Raw genomic sequence first — 24,130 nt, 5'->3', positions numbered from 1 at the left:
TGTGCCCTTCGCTTCATATTGGATGGGATGGGAAGGGAGTTTTTGCCCAAAAAGTAAAGCAATTGATGAAAATGCGAGCTATAGCTCTACAGCAGTTAATTTTACAGAGTTTACATAATTGTGGACATTTAGCAAAAGATATCCACAAACCTCATGATCTTCTAATAATTTTTCTTTTTTATGGGAGTCATGCCTGACTTCTGCTCAAGAACTGCAAATTTCGGACAAACACGATGTCTTTGATTTGTGTACTGCTGTATCCAATTCAACTATGTTAATGTTGGTCATTATATTAGAGCATTTGATTCATTACAACAGGGAGTGAAAGCTGATTGGTTTCATCAAGTTACAGTCTCAGTAAAAGTTTTTATATGACTTCGCTAATTTTACCTCTCACTCAACAACACTCAAAAACTTGAGCCGCTTATTTTTCTGTGAGTCATCCTGTGTTTCATCCAAGTTTCTGTCGCCTCTTTGTGAATATTGCAGATTAGTCAGCTAATTAATACAAAATAATTTTTAAGGTTCTATGCACACTTATAATATTATCTTCACGGTGACATCCGCAGACATTTTCTACAGGTTAGAGAGCATTAATAATGATAGGTTTTTCATTGCTTTCTTCTTCGGAGAAAAAGATTGTGCACTTTTAGTAAGTTAAAGGTTTCGAGTGTTTTCCAAAAGTTTACTGAAGCGTTCCAACATTGTATTCTAGTTACTCCATTGGGTTTTGCAATCTGTACTGCACTTTCTCAATTTTTGCTAAAGCGCAAATTTCTGGATTTGAAATTTTAGTGACCGTTTTCAAAAACGTTTATAATTTTTACGTATTTTCTCTTGCACTGAACGTATGAAACTGAAACCTCGAATGAGAATACAAATTCATTTTCATCGTTCATCATATGAGACACAAAGTTTTTCTTGCTCTTCATGTAGAAATACGAGGAAGGTGATTCAACCTCAAAATAATGCTTGTGAAAATATTCATTTTATGAGTGGCAAAAGTTGGAAAACATTTGCATAGAAAATTTTTGCGGGATTGGAAATATTCCTGGATTTTGCTCTCAATCTGGTCCAGTAATTCTGTAAAATATCATGCGGGATAGCATAGGATTCGGGATTGGGATTGGAAACTCTGTTCCTAATCAAGCCACGTGGCCTTGTAAAACGCTTTTTTTCTGAAAATCACGGAAGTTTAGAATAAATGCGGGAGACATACATATTGTTTATGATAGTTTTTTCCTCTTACTTTTTTCTCCAACTTTACTGTGTACATTTTTCAATTTTTAAAAAAATGTAAATTTTTTTTTGTAATAAATAAAGAAAAAAAGAAAAAAAATAAGAAAAAGAAAAAAATGATTTTTTGAAAAAAATTATAAATTTCAGGCCTTGTGCGACACCTAAATATTTTTTGATTCGGATAAATTTTTTTTATGTAGTATGTGGATCGGTAGAGGCAACTTTTTATCAACTTGACAAATTGAATTTCGAAAAAAAGTTTTTTTTGATACACCCTAGTGTGCAATAGTTTGTTCACAAACCTTGGCTCAATTTATAGGTTATTTTGTTTAATCCATACTTTCATTTATTCAGAAAACTTGGATTCCTTATTAATCTGAATTAATGAGGTTCTATAGTAATACTAAGTTAACTATAAATAATTTGTAAATACATCTATATTAAAAGAGAATGTACTTTTCCACAAGCTCTACAATGATGGCGACGAAAAGTAACCGTAAATTCACTTGTACATAATTGGCACATTGTTACTCTTGCATCTGGAATCCAAACTGGAGCTTTCCGGCCAAGAACAAAACCTACATCATCATCCTCAGAGGATTTGTCTTGTGCCTAGATATAAAAGAAATGTATGGCCATTAATACAGCTTGTTTTTTTTTTGAATTACTGATTTTTAGTCAGAATCTAGAAAATGGATCCTGTCAAAAGAATATGAAATCATTTTTTTAACAAAACATAAAAAGATCAAGCTTCTAAGATGTTGAACTAGCATTTAATCATTATTCAATAATGCTTAATAAACAAAATTTATGAGTAAATAAGTTAAGCTTGCTGCACTAAAAATTTTAATCATATGAATTGCCTAAGATATTCTCTTAAGTTTTATGTAGAAAAATTTGATGCAAGCATAACATAGCATAACATAACAAACAATTTGTAGAGGTATGAAAAACAATTCTAGCAAAAAAAAAAAGTTTCCCTTTACCTAATTAAAAACTTAATTATATGGTTTGTTTATTTTTCTTTTCTTCTCTTCCCCTTTTTTTGGAGGGGGGGGGGATAACTATAATCTAGAGCATGGGTGTCCATATGGAAAATTGTAAGGGGGGGGGGGCTCAGCTATTTTAATCATGGTTTAGCACGATATTTTCCCTATGGAAATCAATTTCAGGACAGATTAGAGTCATTAAAATTTGACATTTTTAATAACTTAATGGCAGGAGAAGAAATGTTTTTAAATTTTTGCAAAGAAAAAAGTACTAAAAGCAAGGAAGTGCTAATTTCTAACGGGGGGGGGGGGGGGGGCTCGAGCCCCCTCTTACCCTCCTATATGGGCGTCCTTGATCTGTAGCAATGGTGGCCAAGCTTTTTTTCCAGAAGGCTGCATGTCATGTTAAGATGAATTTTGCCAGTCAAAATAACGAGAAAATTTAACTGTACAGTATACCTTTGATCAAACAATTTCCTCACTCTAGTGATACATTTCACTGGTTCGGATTTGACTGCATTGAGTGTCTATGCTTCTCGATTTTACGATATTCTTGATTTAACAATAACTTTTTCCAATCCCTTGACCATTGTTAAATCGTGGTTATACTGTATTTAAAATTTTCTAGATTACATGGGAAAACACAGAAAAGGAAAAAAACATTAAACCAAGAATGATTGTTATCAGGGTTTATAATTTCTTTCAAATCTTCAAAAATTTGTAGTTATTAATTACTTTACATTTTAACATAATATATTTCATACAATAGATGAATCCATTCAGCTTACTTTTAAAACTAAGACAAGTTCTCTATCTATTCAATACATTTTAAAGATTTATAAATATATTATAATACTTAGATAAGAAGTGCTTTTGTTTTATGCTTTGCTTAAAAATAAGGTTTCCATCATCATGTATGTTTTAGTGTAAAAGAATATGTTGAGTAATTATTTTTCTGAACTATATTAGTGATGGTGTATAAGAAAAACTGCAAATTATTATTTGGTTCTGTGCTGAATTGAACTGTAATTTTGGAGTGAAAACAATATTGGAAGAGGGAAAATCTGTTTCACACACACACAGGGCCGGATTTAGGGGAGGGCAGGCGGGGCTACTGTCCCGGGGCCCCCACAATAAAAATTTTACAAAATATCCTAACTTTCACGGGTCGAAAATATCGGATATATGCATATATATATATATATATCAAAATATTCGGATATGTATCAAATTATCGGATATTTTCGAAAATATGATCTTTTCGAACCCTGATTAGGGGCCTCCACTCCTTCATTGCCCCAGGGCCTCCACACTTCCAAATCCGGCCCTGCACATACACTATGTAGTTTTGTATGTTGTTAAGATTGTATAATGCAGTGTAGTTAAAATTTAAAACAACAGATTCTAAAAATGCAAAACTAATTTATAAATATAAAATGAACTGATTTCGTAATGATTTTGTTTAGAAAATCATTTGATTCAAATCACTTTGATTTGAATCAGTGAAAATCATTTGATTTGAATCAGTGATTTAAAAAAAAAATCACTTGATTTAAAAAAAAAATCACTTGATTTAAATCATGATTAAAATCAAGCTGATTTAAATCAACAAACCCTAGCTGTTATCACTATTATATGCTTATTTTATTAACACAAAGTTTACATCTGCATTTTAGAAAACAACTTCTGACCATTTAGCTCCAAATTTGCAAGAATCGTTCTTACAGCATAAAGATGATCAGCTATTTTGGACGGTTCCAGAAAGTAGTTTTCTATTTGTAACATTGAACATAATAACAGGACATATAGATCAGCTTTGAGGGCCACCCCTTGCGCACCATTGATCAAGAGCAGTAGCATTTTATGCTCAATTCAGCAGCTTATATAAAATTATCTTGATCTGGACAGCATTGTGGATTTAGAGAAACTGCAATTCTGAATTTTTTCAGTAAAAAGTATTTGTCAGTTTAGTACGGAACTTTTTTATTGGCTAACTGTTTTAATATCCGTCTAATCTAAAATTATCTTGATCCAGACAACATTGTGGATTTAGAGCAACTGTAACTCTGAATGTTTTCAGTAAAAAATATTTATCAGTTTTCGCACGTAACTATATTATTGGCTAACAGTTTTAATCTCTGTCTAACCTAAAATTATAATGATCCAGACAACATTGTGGATTTAGAGCAACTTTAATTCTGAATGTTTGAAGCAAAAAGTATTTATCAGTTTTAGAACTGAACTGTTTTAGTGGTTAAATGTTTTGATCCCTGTACAATTAAACAAAACATTAAGGTGAAGTTGAGAAAATTACAGCAAATTATGAGGAAATATAATTGAGAAAAGATCTTAGTTCGGAAACTTTGCAAGCATTAAAATAGTTAGTATAAAAAGTTTATAAATGTACTTTTTGCTGAAGTCTGGCATTTGGGAATGTTCTTCTCTTTGAAGCATTTTCTTCAATGGATTTAGTCAAAGCTACAATCCATTCCTGTCTTTCTTCTGGAGATCTGAAAGGGGAAAAAAAAAAAAAAAAAAAAAAAAAATAATTTCAAAAATAACAAATTTTGCAACATCATTGAGTGAGACTTATATTTTATTTATTCTTTTAGATTTAGCATTTAACAATAATAAATAATAATAACAAATCAGTATGCTTTCAGCAGTTTTAAAATCGCTCCAGCATTAAAAAAAAATGAATTTTTAATATTCTAAGGTTCTACAACAGTGATGTCAGAAAATAAAGAGTTTAAGATACTAACCTGTAAAAGTTTTTTTTTATTACAAAACTTTCCTCCATAAAAAAAAATTACACATTGAAATGAAATAAATTTAAATATTCAGGAGATAATTCACTGCATCTTTACAAGGCATATAAGAGCCTAAAAAGCTATATAACGACTCTCTATAACCAAAGACCACACACAAGGTTCTGACATTAAACCATCTTTTGCGATTTGCGAACGCTAGGATCTGAAGACACAAAAACTCTCTCCTTCTTTGTAACCAGTGTGTTGCGGTCATTGAATGAAAGGTGTACATCTGATAAGAATGTACACCTTTCTCTCAATATCTTTCTCACACACACTCTTGTCCTTTTTCTACGGGGCATTTTTAACTTACATTTTTTATTATTCATTAAGACAGCATATTGGACACATTTCCCAAAACATTACTTTTTTCCTCCACTGTAAGTTTTCTCTGTCAATATTTGAAATAGCCTGCAAACCGCCAGGTATATCAGGTAGTAAGGAATACATATGAAATTCCAGAAAACATTCAAACATGGTAGATTTTTAAAAAATTATAAAATTTAAACAAATTTCATTCTTTTGATATTTAAGAAATTGAAAAATAAAACATTCAGCCTTTATTAATTTTAGCTGTAAAACACAAAAACTTACTTTGCTGCTAAAGTAAAAGAACGAGTGACAGATATAATACTGAATTCATTTTGATAGTCTTGCTGTATTGGGATAGCTACTTTCATGCCAGTTAAGGGCAATTCATGGTTTATTCTGTACAGACCCTGCTGAACAGGTGTAAGGTACAACAGCAAGTCATTGAACTGTAAAAGGAAGAATAGATTTATACAGATAATATAGTAATAAAATGTTCAATCTAATCAATCTACTGAATTCAGCAAAAAGTACAATTATAACAGGCAGCCCCCCTCCCTTAATTTGTAGCAAGTTACCACCTAAGCCAGTATGAAGCTAAATGTGAAAGATATTAAGGAATTTTACTCTCTATCATATATCGCCATAAAACAACATAGTAATAAAAGTTTTTTAACTTAAACAAAATTTCTTATGCTTACTGAGCATATAACTTTTTAAATGCTAGTTGCAACAAAAAAATAAATTTATCAAATCCATTTTAATTGAAAGATATTAATAATAAAAACAATGCTATTGATTTTTTGTATTTAAAAATTAAATAAAATAAATAAAAATAATTACCAAAACAAACCACCTTGGTTGCATTCCTTTTCTGGATAATTTCATTAATTCTCCTTCCTTAATAAATATCTGCAAAGAAAACAAATAAAATGAGCTTCAGGACATTAAGAAGCTCTGACTAACAAGTTTAACTTGAAGACCTGAATTCAAAGTATCTAAAATTAGAGGAATCTACTAAACCCTGCAGATGGAAAAATTTATATAGAAAATCAAGTGCTCCAAATATATATCATGGAAAAATATTTTCATGTTAGAAGTTAGCCACATGTGTTTTTATGTTAAACCATGTGAAATAAAATTTCAACTTTCAAAATTGAAGCTGATGTAAGTATTTCCCCGAATGGACCCACTCGCAAAAAGTACCATTCGTTGCTGTATGGCATGTGCGAAGAGGTTAAGTATTTCCCCATGTTGAGAACCGTACTCAGGTCTTCAGGACAAAGGCACGGTCTTAACCACTAGAGCACAAGAGAGATGAATAACTAGGCTATACAAAATCTGAACTCCTTTTTTTTCTTTTATAAAAAGGAATTCAAATGATAGGAGAATATATGTAAATAAATATAAGAAAAGCAGGGACTGAAATGAGAATTAAAAAAAAAGAATATAATTAATAAACTAATGAACTAAAAGGAATGAAAAAAAACCCACAAAAATAAAAACAATAAAAATATGGCAAAAAAAAAAGTCTGATGTGGGTTCCGATTTTATTATTATGATTAAACATCACTTAAAAATGAATGGATTGGGAAGGGGGTACAGATTGGAAGAGGACATGTATGCAATAAAAATCAATTTATGCTTGTAAAGAACATAGATAAATTAATGTTAGTGAAATTAAAAACAAAATACCAAAACTTTGCAAGATCAAAATCAGAAAAAAGTACAGATATTTACAAACTAAAATGGAAAATTAATGTCAAAAATATCAACAAACCAAAAAATGAATAATATTTTTTCTATTAATTGCTAGTTTGATACACAGAATCATTAACTAAAGATGATAGAGTACAACTGAATTTCTAGGTAACTTACAAATTACATTGAAATCTCTGTTCGGTAAAACACAACCAGGAGAGGGGAATAAAAGAAAGCAGTTAATAAGGGTTGAATAAAACCGTATGAACTAGCAGGACCAAGACCATGCTGGAAAACATCACACAAAGAATAATCAAATTTGCAAGCAAAGGAAAGACAAATTCATATGATCATAATATTACATAAAAGTTTAAATCAGTAGAAAACTGAAGAAACACTAGGGGGCATTTTTCAGATTTGTGCATAAAATCTTTGGACACATGAAGAAAAGAATGATTTTTTTTTAAACACAAGTTTTGACTATTGTCCTTTTAAAGTAGGTCAAACTGTTTGAATTATTACCTAAAACATTTTTTGCCAACATAACTGAATTAAAATTTTGAAGCAGGGATTTTAGTTTCAAAAATTTTCTATACTTAGGGCAAACCAAACCTGGGGGCATTGTGAAGACTATTCAGATCTTAATTAGAGCATTATTTAGAGCACTAATTAGAGCACACTGCCAAGTTAGGTTTACCCCAACTATAGTGATTTTTCTGCAAAAATTTTTTCAGATTTGAATAACTATGACAGAAGATTTAAACAAACATCACTTTGATGCTGATTCCTTGTTCTTTCTGATGATGCATTAATTTCTTTTTATACCCTCAGGCAAAGTTTTTCTTTTAGCACACACACAAAACATCATTTTTTAAATTTTGAATTTTAAATGAGAACCAATATCCCATCTTTCAGACTATTTTTGCACCAAATTTTGTGACTATAAATATGGTAGATTCATTGGGATATTGCAAACAGATCAAGGTGCTCTTTTATAAAAGTAGACATAGTGGATAAAAATTTGTTAGCAAGAAGTCATAGTAAAAAAAAAAAAAAAAAATGTGAAACAAAGAAAAATCTTTTAAAATTGTAAAATTTTAAAAAAATAAATGGAAAAATAGGATATATGGGAGCTTTGCAAATTGTGGAAAACTTGGAACTATTTAAACTAGTGTCAGTTCAACTTATTCAATAGTTGAAGATTTAATTCAACAGTTTTGAGTAACTTGTGTAACTTGAGTAAAAGTGTCACTTTTACTCAAAACATTTTGCTCTAAGTGTCACTTTGTTTATTTGATTGTTGATCAACCAAATAAACACCAATGTTTAGCAAGATCAATACGATGTTGCACTGAAAATTATAAATGCTTACTCTTCCAGGTTTGATAATTTCTTTGTGTCCCATGATGCTGTTTTGTATTGATATCAGCTTCTGAGCATTATCCTAATGAAAGAAAAAGAAATTTTAGTTTTCATTTCCACTATGCAGTTAAATAAAGAATTCAAATAACAGTAGAATTTAATCATTAAAAAATTTAGCTACTAACAAAAGTAAAACAATAAATAAATAAATAAATGCATACAAAAACATACAGGTAATCAAACTTTATTGGAAACAACCCAATAAAGATTTCAAATGCAAAAATATTTTAAGAAAATCTTACACATAATGAAACTGTTGGGATATTTCACAATTGTTCAAACATGGTAATAATGCGTTACACACTATACATGGATAGAAAGCAGATAAGTAGAACAGTTTGAACAATTAAATAATTTTGAAGGCATAGAAAAAATGGCGAAAATGCTTGAGTTAGTTGAATGCAGCATCCTCAAATTTTACATGTAATTTATTACTTTTAAAATCAACCCAACTACAGTCAAACCTTGATATCTGAACTTAACTTGGAAGCTTGGATGACTCACAAAATAATTTTCTCCCTGCATTATACATCAAAAATCTCTCATGTATTTTCTACTGATATTCAAAAAGTCTTTTTCTAAGTCCTTGACACTTAAAATTTTTGGTCAGAAAAGCAAGGCTTAGCTGAGCCTTTGCAAATTCTGTAGTAAAACCAGTGTTAGAGAAATCTGCTTGTAGTCTGTCATCCTTTTTTCATAAAAAGTGTATGAATAGGGTATGGGAGCAAGATAATTTACACAAACTAAAATGAAAAACTGATGTCAAAAACATCAATGAAATCAAAAAAAAAATAATATTTTTTCTATTAAGTGCTAGTTGGATATACAAAAACACTATTATCTAAAGATGATGGGGGTAAGATAATAAGGGAGTGAGAATATAAGCAGGTACTCTCATACTGTTTAGTACCTGACAGTACAAAACTTGTGTACAGCACCTGAACCCTATTCAGGTATTGAACTCTTTTTTTTTCCTCAAAGAATTTTTACCAAGTCCATTCCTTGCACTGTTCTACAGCTATGCCAACTGTGACTACAGAGGGTTGAGTTTTCAAAGCGACCAGTTTTCAAAGCAAAAACCTGAAAACCTCATCATTCTGCTTTTTAAATTCCTACAAAAAAGCTGGTGGAAGCTTTTGAATGGGCTATTACTTGAAGAAAAAACTAGAATATTCAAACTTGTGGATAAAAACAACCTAAAAAGAAGGTTGAAATTTGTTGTTCATTTCATATATTTTCCAGTTATATCTTCCACAAAAGTAAATTAAAAATAATAATAAAAACAAAAAACATAAAGTCATTGCAAAAACTATGACAAAAGAAATTATTTAAAAATAAAAATTTGGAAGTCTGCTCATTCAGAAGCAGCTAACAACATCGAGATATCAAGTTGAAAAATTGGACAGTAGATATTAGATTGAAAAAGGTATTTAAATAAATTTTCACTCTAGCAAAATGTCTTGGAGAATAAATTCTTAATCATTACGGAGAGTGGAGTGGTCACACAGAATGTGTGTGTTATTGTCAGAGTTGCTACCTTGTTAAAATGAGCTTGAAGGGAACTTTAACTCAATTTGTCTTAATTGTAGGTCTTCTTATCTGACAAACAATAAAAAATAAGATGGGGATTGCAAATGTAGTTTGTCTTAGCAGAAATTTGTTTTAAGCGTATTCAAATAAAAGTTTCTACTCCAGTGCACAACTTTTTCAAAACTTTGACAAATCAATAATTCTATATCATGATTTTTTCCCTTTATCCAAGAGATTTGAGATATTCAGAATGTACTGTATTCCTTTACAGAAAATTAAAGATAAGTTTTGCAACATTAAAAACTGTATTAATTTTCAAAACGGTAAGCAAAATTCATTCTCAAAAAATTAATTTCTAATAGTTGAGCATCAATTAGCAAATATTCTAATAAAATAATAGCAATGCCATAAAACTTATGAAAACAGAAAGTATTCATAAGCAAGGAAAAAACTCAGAGAAATTAACCCTATCACTAGCATATTAAATTGCACCTTTTGAAATCAAACAGAGGATATAAAAGGAAAAGGAAAAAAGAAAACATCATGGAACTATATTACCGTTAGAAGAAAATTAACAGAAGTTAGAAATTTCAGTTAGAAATTTTAGAACTTATTTTAAAAAAGGAAACTTACACCTTGTTTCATACTTTCGTTAGCATGGTTAGCTACTTCACTGACAATCTGAAGGGCAGCAACTGTGTCTTGGTAGTCGGGAGATTCTTCGGATAAATGGTGTAGGTATTCTTGAAGCAACAGACGATATTGTGGTATTCGCTGAATGGGTTTCAGCATGAAGTGATTCAAGGCCAATCTTTTGCACCGTGCACTCATCTATTCAACGATTTTCAAAAAATTAAACCTTTCAGTGATATGCTTGGCAATCAAAAAGTGAAAATTACATGAATCATAAAATTAAGATAGATGATAATGTAACAATTGCTTCTAGAATGTTGTTCTCCTAGGCATGAAAATTGGCTAAATTCAGTCATAAAGTGCAGACACAGGAATCAGAACATTATTTCCTTATGCAATATATTTAAATCAAACTAAATAAACAAAATATTTATGCCATGTCAGTAAATAGTTTCTATAAAAGTATATATTAACCTCTTGACTATGGCTATGTACGAAACACAAAAGAGAATCATATCCTTGCAAGGGCAACAAAATTATCTTATGTTTTGCAAGGTGTGGGGAGAGATGTTTTCTCTTCATTATTTTATGTTTTGTATCTATTCTTTCCTTGAATTGCTCCAGCAGAGTCTGATAGCGGGAAGCCATCCACTTCTTTCAAGTGCAGACGTGGCTTTACTGTTATTTTTATTATTAATATATTATTCCTTAATATTATCATTCAATGCGGGGGGGGGGGGGGGGCAGAACTTGTTAATATTGCCTAGAGCGTCAGAACTACTAGAGCTAGCCCTGGAAGGAGGTGGGGTGGGGAGGAACCCCCAATATCTTAATCGGTCACTAACCCCATCACCCTAACGTTACCAAACATGACCTACAATTGCGTTTTTGATACTTTAATTTTGAAACTTTTTTGGGGGTGCACATTGATTCTCACTCCTTATAAAATACCATTACAGATTGACTAAAATCTCGTTTATTGGACTTCAATTTTTTAAAATTTTTTGGGGGTGAGCACGAAACCTTTCTCTACATGAAATCATCGAAGATCATCGAAAATTGCGTTTTCAGATCTACAATTTCGAAAAAATTCCCAGACCCCCCTAATTTCTATACATTTACAACTAAATTCCTGTTGTTAATTTTCTTTCTCTGCATAAACTCTGTAGAGCACATATTTATAATAATTTTACATCATATTCAGATTTTTCGCCAAATTCTGATTCTCAGACAGTTTTAGTTTATTGATCTTGCGATGACCCTGCTCACAAAAGCCTAGTTTCATGTTTTTCATTTTTTTAAATTTGATTTTTTCCCCACATATTTCATTTTATCTATTTTAAAAATTTTATTTTTTGCTTTTAATTTTATGGGAATTTGTTGTTAGACGCAAGAATGATTAGTTTCTTTATCACCTAAATTGGAGGGGGGAGGAGAATCTTGCAAACTAAAATGTGGCTATGCCCCTCGCTTAGTAAGCTTGCCCCCCTCCCTCTTGAGGATTTCCTAGCGCCACCACTGTTCAAGTGGTTAAGAAAAAAACTGAAAAAAAATAAGACACATGATTCTATCTGATGTGAAAGGGAGCTAATAAAGCATAAAAAGTAATTCTAGCCACTTAGTGAATCTAAAACCACAGATTTGTTTGAATGTTTATAAATTTGCCTATGGTTTTATAAAATATTCTATACTGAAATATGACAAATGAATTGCAAATGTTTCTTGCACTTCATGTAACTAAAATTATTTTTTCATTACACCAAAATTTCTCCTTGTGACTTGTGTTTGTGTACTTTGTAACTTTGTGTTTATGATCACAATTTGGTTTAAGAAAAAAGCTGACCAAAATAATTATTTAAAATATATATTTTCTGTATTATTTATTTACACTAATCAGAAAAGTTACTTGTCCCTAATTAATGTTGTATATGATTTCATTTTAATATTGTATATGCATTTTTACTCCTCTTAACTGTGGAGTTTCATTAATTAAGTTAAGCCACTTTGAAAACTGAATAATTATTTTGGTCAACTGATCCAAAATTTATTGAAATTTAGAGCAATGAAAATTCCACTTTTGTAAAAAGAATAACTTCTTATTGCACATACAATTGAAAATTGAAGTAGGGGAGACCCAGGATGGTTGGCGAACTTTTTAAACTTTTTTTTTTTCAGGTTGTAAATAAAGTAGAAATTTTTTCTTTTTTTGCTTGGATAATCTGTATGGTATCAGTAATACACTTAAGTCGTAATTTTGTTTTAACAGTACTATGCTTTGTCTATTTTTGATATAATTTTTTGTGAACCTTCAGAGTTTGCACACTTGCCCCTTCACGGGGTAAGTTGGCGAGCTGTATGGGGGTAAGCTAGCGAACTGAAAAAAATTCATAATAGACACAGAAAATTTCACATTCAGCTTCAATGATGCTTTAAATAAGCAAGTAAAATTTACCAATGAATGAAAAAAAGTGACATTAGGATTGTAATTGCTTTGAAATTAGGTGTGTTACACCATATAAAAGGTTTAGCTTTGATAGTAGAAATAAATGCTGAAAAATGCAAACATTATTTGAAATGAACTATTTTATTTGCTTGCATTCCTTTTTTTATGTTTCTTTTGGGTTTACATTCCCTTTTTTTTGGATTCAGAGATGTCTTGTATGTTTTGGGGACTTTTTGTGATGATTTGCGTTTTCCTGCTGCGATTCTTTCTTCCTGCAGAGCCTTTTTGACTGGAGTATTAAAGAGTATTGCAGTAAACCTCTTTCATTTTCATCTTTTTTTGATTTGAAACTCTCCAGATTTAGGATAAGGCCGCATACGATCTGGAGCAATGCTCAAACACGTATGTGGGTTTTGCTGAGACATTGCACTATCTTCAGTAAGAAACTCTAAATCTAAATTATTGAATGCAGTAGCAACTGAATTTGATCTAGGACAGGTACATCCAGTTTTACTACTTTCTTCCAACATGGTTTTCTGCTGGGACAAACAGATTCACTCATAGATCCAGGAGATTGGGAGTCTGAACGATCAGTGATATAACTTGGCATGAAGTCACCGTCCTGAAAAATGTTTGAATTGCAAGGAAACACACTAGCTCCCTTGAAACCATCTACTATGTATTAAAATCTGTTCGCGTCCGTCTGTCTGTCTGAAGATCGATCTTCTCGAGAACCGCAGCGAATCGAGAGTTGAACGAGATACCGATCAATTTGAAATTTTCCAAAGAAAGCAATAGAACCAATCTCGTGACTGTACGACTTTAATTAGTGGAGATATTAATTAAAACATTAATTAACATAACGTTATTCAGGAATTTTTATTTTTTCGTGTTGCCATTTTGCGTATGGGTGAGCAAATAAAATTCTAATAATTGTTTTAAAAGAGATTTTTTTGGCTGCTGTCCAAATCTTAAAACGTTTCATCCAGAATTTCACTTTAAATTAGTTTAAAATTGGTTGCTCCTATTTGGACATGGCCTTTATTTTATCGTCTGTCATTATTTTATTTTTTACAGTCAACATTCTTAACTCTTTTAAGCTTATGAAAGTTGTTGCTTTAGTTATGTTTATTTATTGTAGTGAAAGTTTATCATTGGGACAAGTATGCGAATTCGCACACTTACGTCGAGAAAAGTTCGCCTACTAGCCCCAACTGGTTGTATTGAAATCAAGTTACACTGGTTTCATAAAACAATCTGAATAAGACGTCATTTGTCGCATAGAAGCATGGGTTATTCAATACTAATAAGTTTTGGTAAATTACTCTACTATTATATATGTTTTATAAGAAAATAACTAAGGATGAAAAAAATCACTAAACACTGCGAAAAAACAACTTTTTCTTGAGCAACACGATCAGTTTGGCAGATTGCACTGAAAATACACTAACAGTAGCGAGGCAGCTACGCCGTTATGTAACAGCTCACTCCAAGCTTTCAAACCAAAAACAAGAAAATTATTTAACATTCGCACACTAACACCTTCGCATACTAGTCCTAGTCTCCCCTACTCATTTGAAATTCAACAAGTAACATAAATTTACCTCAAATTCTTTGACAACTTGAGCAAACAACGGATACTTCTTTTTTGACTCTTCCAATAATGAGAGATTTGCTTCAAAGTCATGTATATACCATGAATACAGTTTCAGAAATGGCCCCATTTTCACAATAACATCAGCAATCTTCCCTGTCCTGTCCCTTTGATGGAAAAACAAAACATATCTTTCATAAGTGTTCTAACAATTTCAGTTTACTTTACAGATTTAGAAAAAGTTTATGAGTATTCTTTTATGTCAGTTCATTGTGATTTGAATCTTTCACTCATCAATTCAATACAGTGGACATTCTCAAATCATTCCTACCTTTCAGATTAAAGGTAATTTTCTTGCTTATGGTGTTTTCTTTCGTTACTCCTAGTGTATATTTTTCACATTTTTAATTCTTCTCAGAAAATTAAATTTTTAACTCACTCTGCTTACATTTTAAAACCGATTTTTTATAATGCATGCTTAATTTAGCTCTCGTCCTCTCCGTCTATGAAATAAGATTATGCTAAGGCTTTATACAAATAGGTAAGGTATGAAGTAGAAAAATATTTATCCTGAAATTTGTTTAGTCAGCAATGCTAAAAAGGTAGGTCATTTTTTGTTTTCTTTTCCTGATTTCAGTTGTACTGCTTTGTTCTAAATACTTCACAAGATGAAATACTGATAAAAATGTAAAATACATAATTGTGCAGAAAATATCCCCCCCCCCCTTTTTTAATAAATAAAATGAAAGAACAACAATGATAATATTAATAACAACAGCAATTAAAAAAATGAGAAGAACTGTACCAATTTTCAATTCGATCTTTTAATTCCATGAGCAAATTTTCATTCAAATGCTGTAATTGAGGTAGATGGTTAAATATCTGGCTCAGTACATCATCTGGTATAACAACTGAATTTCGTTGCTTGTTTGCACTATCCACAGCAGCTTTGAAATCCTGAAAAAAATACAAGATAGCTTCAGCAGATCCAATAGTTTTATCATGGAAAAAGTTAATTGGGAAAAAAAAATGTTAAAAGAAAGAAGATTAGGAGAAAATTTTATAAAAACATAGGAAATAAATATTAAGCATTCAAAGAAAAAAAAAAAGATTTAATTTTAGTTAATTTTTGGTAGAAAGGTTAACTATCGAATGTGCAAAAATGACAATTCTTTAAATCCATAATCACATCCAACCCAATTTTAGCTCTCAAGTTCATTAAATCAGTTTTATGAATTGTTTTCTGTAGCATATTATCCTTTCAGGTAATGATGAATTAAATTTCAACTAGTTTATCCAAAAAGAAATTAGTAAAAAAAAATCAATCAATTAAAAAACCACATACAACTTTAGAAATAACTTTCCAACTAACATTATCATTAAGTGTTGAAATCAATAAATTTTACAGTAAATGATGGTTTTAGCAAAAATAAACAAACTCAGGAGAGAAAAAAAAAAAAAAACTCACCACATTTAATAATTTCAAAGCATCAACAAACACTTCCTCAGATGTCATTATTTCTTGAGCAACATAGAAAATTTTCTTCTGCTTCCTAGTCCGTGCAATTTCTGTTAGGCTTGATGATCCTTCTTGAGCCAACTCACCTTCACTTTCATCAGAAGAAGACAAGGGCCACAAGTCGGAAGTGGAAGAACGAACACTGAGTGCGCTCTTCTCTCGCAGTTTGCTGTCTGAATCCTCCAAATTTTTTTCTGAACTTGCAGCAGACAAAGGAGGTGTGTTGCTATCGTCATCAAGCCCTTCACTCACAGACTTATGCCTATTTATTATAATCTTCAACTCATTTTGTAAATTTTGGGCAAGATTCAATAATTCATCAGTATCTTCTGATTCCTCTTCACGAGATTCAATTCCATGTGATAATGTTTCTAAAGAAGTTTGGACAGATTTTTCTGAACAATCTAGAGGAAGTGGAGAAGTTTCTTTATCCACCAATGGCAATGTTTCTGTACCTTGCTCTACATCTACATAAAATTTTGAAGTTTCACGAATTTTTTTCCCAGGATCTGATTTACGTCTCAAAGGAGCAGTTGGGTAGATGTGTGTCTTAATCTCAGCATCATCAGCTGCACTCCAATTCATCATTTCCCAAGGTTCTTCCTCAGGCTCATGTTGATCATACCAACTTGATTGAGATTTAGTTCTTGGATTTCTTCTCTTATGAGGAAGAGGAGCTACATTTTGCTCAGGTAACTCAGTTGACAGCTCAAGAATTTCATTTCCACATTCATCTAGCTTCGGATTGCAATGAACTTCAGCCAGAACTGGAAAAGCAACATTTGCATTTTCATCATATTTAGGATCAGAAAGCTGCTTCAATCTCCTGTCTGGCTTTAAAGGTTCACTTGATGAACGCTGAAGTTTGGATTCTAAGTCATGCTTAAATGAACTAATTTTCTGAATTTTTTCATCTCCATGAAGACTGAGAAACCTGTGTTTTTCAGTTCTTTTCTTCCTAGGGGGCCTCAAACTTGAGCTGTCAAAATGCAGATCACGCTGAAGAGATTTAGAAACATCCTCAGTTTCAGGATGTTCTTCACTGTTATTAATAGAAGAAAAATGTCTACTTTCCGCTTCTGTAGAAAATTTTGATTCTTTGACTTCTTGCTTAACTTTGTCATCTGTTTCTTTGTCTTTTTTCATGGACTTCCTATCAAGGGACCGGAATCTACGAGGTGGTGGGGGTGGAGCAGGCAAGGGACGAGATGAAACATTTTCTGCACTTGATAGACCAGGCTCATTGTTAATTGAAATATTTGATGGGGATTTTTTAACTTCTTTATTGATTTTTGTGTATAAAGATTTTAATTCATTTGCTTTAGAAGACTTGTCTGCATTCAGAAAAGACACCTTTTTTTCTTCATCAACATCAGATAAGGATTGACTTCTTCGAAGTCTTGAATCTACTGATTTTTCAAGAGGAACTATTTCTACAGTTCTAGACCGTATTCTACGAGTTCTAGGAGGTGGCTTTGGTACTTCAGCTTTGAGGTCAAAGTGACTTGTGACTTTTTTCGATACTTCTGGCAATGAAGATTCTTGTTCATTAGCAACAAAAGAACTAATTTTAACATCCTGAGCAGTCTCAGTTGAAATAACATTATTCTCAAGATCTACTCCTGATACATCAAAAGTAACCGGACTCTCAGAAGCTAAATGTGTTGTTTCGTAAGAAGTTGAGGGAATATTGACCATTACATCATGAGCTTGACCATCTATCTCATTTTGTCTTACTTCTACATTATATAATTTTAAACTATCGTCAATGTTATTTGCATTATCATCAACATTTTTTTCAGAACTTTGAGTAAGAATTGGATCAGTTGACTTACTAAAATTTAAATCAGCAGAAGTAGGTGGTGGTGGCCTTGGAGGACATTTAGCTAAGGCACTTTTGCTAGGAGGTGGTGGTCTTGGTGGAGAAATAGTTCTCTTTTCTTTGTTAATTTTTGATGCCATAGACATGCCATCACGCTTTGGTTTTTGAGGTGGAGAGGGTTTGTATTCTCTCACAACTTGCTTAGAATCTTCTTTACGAATTGATATTATAGGTGGAGGTGGCCTTTGAGGAGATATTTTTCTAGACATTACTGAAGTCACATCATTAGTATTCTCTGTAAAATCTGGAGGAGATGACTTAGAGGCAGAAAGAGGAGAGTGTACTGCAGATGGTATATGCTTTAAGGATTCATTTTTCAAGACAGTATCAAATTTTCTATCTTTTAGTGTCTTTCCTTGACTATCTTTGGATTTGACTTGGCGTAAGCTTAAGAAGTGAGTCTCTTTCACATCAGCTACCATAAGAGGTCGTTTCTGAGTAGCAACCGATTCTTTCGAAAATTTTGTTTGCAGTCTAGGAGAAAGAGATAATCCATTTATACATGGAGACACTGGTTTATTTTCTTGAGGTGACATTGAAGAAGTGAAAGGAGACTTTGGTTTGGGTGTCAAAACTGGCTTAGGCGGCAGAGGAGGTGGGACTTTTTTCACACCACTTTGGCCAGTACTGAGTGCTCTTGGTTTTACTTCAGGCACAAATTGTTTTTTGGTTACTTTTTCTTTTTCACTGCTAAATATTTTAATTAATGGCTGCTTTTTGGAATCTTTTAATTTAGAGGTGGAATTTAAAGATGGTGTACTTTTTGTAGCAGCAACATTGGAAGTTGATAGGTTCCTTACACAAGATTCAGCATCTGTTAGGCTTATTGTCTCCATCAGAGCATCAGAATAAGTTTCATCCTTCAAGGTCACTGTGTCAGCAGTATAATAACTAGTCATACCACTACAAGTACTAGGAACACTAAAAGTATCAAATTTATTGTCAAATTTATATCTATTAATTAATTCATAATCCATAATGTAATCAAAATTCTCAACATCTTTGTAATCACATGATGACTCAGTCTCATCATCAGCAAATCTAATACCGTCAAAACCTACAGGAATGTTATCACCAATACTGTGACTTTTGCACTGCAGCTCTTGAAGTCGCTTTGAAACAGATGCCGCACGAGCTTTTGCAATAGCTTCAGCCGATGGCTTTGGAGGTTTTTGAGGTGGTGTTTTTGTCTGATCAGAAACTATTTCCAAAGCCTTATCTCTTAATAAGACAGCTATCCTCAAACAACAAGTATCGTACAAAGTCTCAGGAGTGCTAGACTCAAGGTTTGCTTTCTGTTTGGAATTTTTTGCACCATCAGAAGGCAGAGTAGCTGCAGAGGTAGAGGGGGAAACTTTCGGCCTGACATATTTATCCTGAGAAGGTATTGAATCAGACAAAGGTTTATAGGTGCCCGGGAGTTCATCTGATTGTCTTTGTTCACAGTTTTGTAAATCATATTCTTGAAATTTAGAATTGTCAATTTTTGACACTTCTTTCTTCTTTACTTCTTTCGAACTCATTACTTTATCTTTCATGGCAAGGATGTTTTCTCCAATTGTGCTTAAGACAGAATGTTTAGTCTCAACTGCAGCAGATGGTTCCTGAATTTGAATCTGTGGAACACTTTTTATTTCAACTTTCTGGGGTTGTTCAGAAGACTTTGGAACTGATTTGGTAGTTGGATCAGGAACTTTTGCATGACTAACTAATTCAGTTGTCTTTGAACTTTGAGATTCAATTTTTCTGATAGCAGTAGCATTAATAGATTCAGATCCTTCCAATGGAATTTCTGAACTATTTCTTGGGGCAGCTTCAGAGTGTTTTGTAACTTTTGGTTTCGAATCCTTAAAACGAAAAGAATCAAAAAGTTTCTTCACACTTTGGTGACTATCTTTGTGCTTTTCTTCAGAATGTTTTGAAGAACCTGCTTGATTTGGAGCACCAGCACTACAGGATTGTGTAACTGATGTGTCAACAAAGTCATAAATATGTTCATCTTTATCAAAAGAAACATGAGGTTGACTAGACACTTTAGTAATACCTTTGTGACTAAAATCAAAGAAATTTTTAACACTTCTTCCTGGCTCTTTCTCAGAAGTAGTTTCTTTAAAAGATTGAGAGCGTTTTATTCCACCATGCTTTGAATCAACTCTTTCTTTTGTATCTTTATTTTCAGGAGTTTCATGTTTGAAAGACTCAAAAAATTTTTTGACACCATGCTTTTCTTTATGCACCTTATCTCCTTGCTCTGGATCTTTAACTAATTCTGTATTTTTTTGTTCCGGATGTGCTTCATGTTTAAATGAATCAAAAAACTTCTTTACCCCATGTAAAGTTTCTTTTTCTTTCTTTTCACTTACTATAGCAGGCTTAGGAAAATCAATAATTTCAACTGCTTTGTCCCCTTCCTGAGTGATAGCAATGGAGATGCCATGCTCATTGCTCTTACTAACTTTGCTAGCATCATATTCTTGAGAATATTCTGCCTCCTTCCCTTGCTGAAAGGATACTTTCATGTCGTTGTCCTTTTCTTTTTTAACCATTTTGTCGGAGGGTACTGAGGCTTCAGGGCTTCTATTAGAATCATGCTCCTCATGTTTCAGTGAATCAAAGAACTTCTTCACAGCAGACAAATTATCTTTTTGCTTTTTATCACAAGTTTCCGAAGTTTTGGGTATACTTGAACAAGCTGTATTTTGCTCTTCATGCTTAAAGGAATCAAAGAACTTTTTCATTCCGTGTACACTATCTTTCTGTTTATCTTCAAGAGGTTTTGGTGATTCTGGAACATTTTGATCTTTTACTGTTTCATGTTTGAAAGAGTCAAAAAACTTTTTAACTCCATGAGTAGAATTTTTACCAGAAGCTTTTGATTCCCCCTCAGTTTTCGTTTTATCTGGGATTGCATCTATTTCTTGATTTGAAAAGAATTTTACTTGTTTGGGAGATTCTACAACACATTTCATACTCGTAGCTACTTCTTGATCATTATGAAAAACAGCTGTTTTTGGTTTTTCTTTTTGCTCTTTTTCATGACGAAAATTATCTAGAAATTTATTGACAATTGTTTTATCTTCAATATTTTTCATTTCATTATTTATTTCATCCAAATTTTTTGACTTCCTTTTTTCAAGATCACTACTTTCATGTACAAATGAATCAAAGAAATTTTTTAATCCATGCTTTGATTCCTTACTGTGCATTTTTTGCACTGTTTCCCTGTCTGAAGACTGAACTGTTTCATCTTGCAATGTAGGAACGTGTTTCTGGTTTGCAGTATCATGTTTAAAAGAATCAAAAAAATATTTCACGTTATCTTTGATGTCTTTATGATCCTTGTTGACCATTTTTGAATCTTTGCTTGAGTTATTCTTCTCATTTACTTCACAGTCAGGCTTGGAAAAACCAAATAAGTTTTTCAAACCATGCTTTTCTTTATGTTCTTCTTTGGCTGACTCACACACAAGAGCATCTTTGTTTAGCTGTTCAGATTTATCTTTTGTTTCATGAGTTGTATCTTGTCTAAAAGAATCAAAGAATTTCTTAACACCATGCATTCCATCTTTCTTAGAATGTGCTTTTTCATCCCCATGCATTTCATCTTTCTTAGAATGAGCGTGTTCATCCCCATGCATTCCATCTTTCTTTGAGTGAGCCTTTTCATCCCTCTGAGAAGTCAAATGATCTTTTTTAACAGGCTCATCATGAACCGATTTTGCTTCTTTAGATGAAGCATGCATTTTTGAAAAATTGGGAATCCAGGAAAAATTATTCACTTTTGATTTTTCAGTATTTGTTATAAATTCTGTTTCTTCTTGATCAACAACATCAAGAACAGATGTAGATTTTTCACCAGCAGGCCTGAACATAAAAAATATAGAATCAAACAATTTATTCATGGTGTATAATTTAGAGAAAATTGGAAATCTATGATAATTTAACGTAAGTGTACTATACAAGCACTAACCACAATTAGATAACCATAAAAATGAAATTAAATGGACAGAAATTATAAAAGATAGAAATGCTTGTACTGAACTTCGCAGTGATCCTAACTTATTTGATTTTTTTAAAACATTCAGACATTTAAATAAAAAAAAGAAATCAAAATTTTAAAAAATCTCACATGATAGATGATATTGGGAGGCCACCTTATGACCATTATGAGCAGCAAAGATATTTTCAACGTCTGTACAAGTGTATTTCAGGTAATGAAAATCAGAAATGCCCTTCAAAACTTTAGTCAAGCATTTTTCAAGCTTTGTATTTTGAATTAAAATTTAGTATTTTGAAATATAGAGGTAGAAAACAATTGGATTTTTTAAAATATTACAATGTCTATTATACTTACACATATTTTAAACTATTACATTTGAACTTTTTTTTTTAATTCAAATTGTAAAACATTCTAAATGTTAAAAACCAAAATAGTACACATCACTGCCATTTTCCATTGCATCTGTAGAAAGTAATTTTTTTTTATGGAACTGATTACTTTATTGTTTTTGTGTCTATTAAATTTGGGATGTACGCCACAGAACAGATGTCTGAGCTGCACAACAACTCCGTTCAAAATGTGAGAGAAACCTCTGACAAATTTTCTGCAGAAATTCTACAGACTTCTGTAGAGTTTCTGCAGAAAACCCGCAGATTGTCTGCTGTTTCTACAGCTGCAGGTTTTCTGCAGATTCCCTGCAAATATCGACCAAATAAAGATATAATTTTGCAGAAATTCTGCACAATTTCCGCAGATTTCTTGAAGTTAAGAGGAATATAAAATTCTCGGAAGTTACGCTTATTCGGCGGAAAGCTTACGCAAAATAATGAATTTGCTGAGTCATTTGCAGGAACTTGAGATTTACTTTGAACTTGTAGAAATCTGCAGATTTTGTGCAAAATTCAGATAGTTGCAGAAATTTTACCGTTTTTTGCAGAATATACTCTGACTGCCTTTACCTGTTTTATGCCTGTAAGCACATTACAGGCATGAGATTTTTCCAGCTTTTGCCAGAATTCCAGTTTTTTATGCATGTTTTGTTTAGTCTTTCTCCTTGTTTTACTTTTTCAGGTTTCAGAACAATCCTACATTTCTTATAAATCTAAAGAGCTCTTGGTTTTCCTTATTTTTCCAATCGATCTTAATCTACTGCAATTTCCACCGTTAACATATGTTTAGGAAACATGTCTACATCGAAACACGTGCCTTCTCGAAAATTGCATGCCATATTTAAGATTTCAGTACCTTAGCATCCTGAATCTATTTTAATTATTTAGAAAGTTTTGAGATGTTTTATTATATGCTACTACAACCTTGACTTATTTTAGTTATCATTTTAAAAATGTATTTAGTTGTTAACATTATTTTAATTGCTTGTTCATGCCATGTAAAGTTAACCAAAAAAATTGTGGTTTGACACCCAAGTTCAGATTTTTATAAAACTTTGTATCTTCACTCTTTCTATGCATTTATAAAATATTTTTGGAAAATCTCAATCAGTTGCGATTTAACAACCTGCTAAAAGTTTTGGGATTTTATAGTTTTCATGATTAACTAATTTTGCAAATTCAGTGAAATCTTTAATTCATCTTTTTTGGTTGAAAGCTGTAATGTTTTCGGAAGTATCTAATTTTCATAAAAATGCATAGCAACAGTAAAGTTTTATATGTATATATTAGGGATGTGCACCGGATATCCGGTAACTATCCGGTATCCGGCTGATTTTTTAACTAACCGGAACTATGAGGTATCCGATCTGGCAAGCCACTCCGGATCCGGATATCCGACAGTTTTTTGCAGGATATCTGGGCAGTTATCAGGTAAAAATGTGAGAGATATACGGGGTTGATGTTGGGTTATCTGGTACGAAATGAGGGTTTAATTTTGAATTTACTTTTGCAAAAATTCCAGTTAAAGCTTTCACTTGAAATACACCGCCAGCTCAGTCATTTCCAGCTGAGGACTGCAGTTTCGTGCTTATTAGCACTCATCAGCCCGGCATAGGAAAGTGACTGAGCTGGAGATGGAAAACCTCTTAAGGAAGCCAAGAGTCCGAAAC

General features: G+C 32.1%; 1 protein-coding gene across 1 annotated transcript in view; it reads right to left on the bottom strand.

Moving 5' to 3' along the window:
• Nucleotides 1-24,130, bottom strand: part of LOC129218941 (uncharacterized) — a gene marked incomplete at its 5' end in the record, with an annotated part of 47,047 nt that overhangs the window by 10,870 nt on the left and 12,047 nt on the right. The window contains 9 exon segments of the mRNA XM_054853263.1: nucleotides 1,696-1,851; nucleotides 4,636-4,738; nucleotides 5,633-5,796; nucleotides 6,191-6,259; nucleotides 8,421-8,492; nucleotides 10,634-10,831; nucleotides 14,681-14,837; nucleotides 15,476-15,627; nucleotides 16,139-21,935. Of these exon segments, the coding sequence (XP_054709238.1) occupies nucleotides 1,696-1,851; nucleotides 4,636-4,738; nucleotides 5,633-5,796; nucleotides 6,191-6,259; nucleotides 8,421-8,492; nucleotides 10,634-10,831; nucleotides 14,681-14,837; nucleotides 15,476-15,627; nucleotides 16,139-21,935 (6,868 nt within the window).

This window comes from Uloborus diversus, chromosome 1 (genome assembly GCF_026930045.1).
Source record: "Uloborus diversus isolate 005 chromosome 1, Udiv.v.3.1, whole genome shotgun sequence".
Classification (NCBI taxonomy): domain Eukaryota; kingdom Metazoa; phylum Arthropoda; class Arachnida; order Araneae; family Uloboridae; genus Uloborus; species Uloborus diversus.
This window is presented reverse-complemented; position numbering and strand designations above follow the sequence as displayed.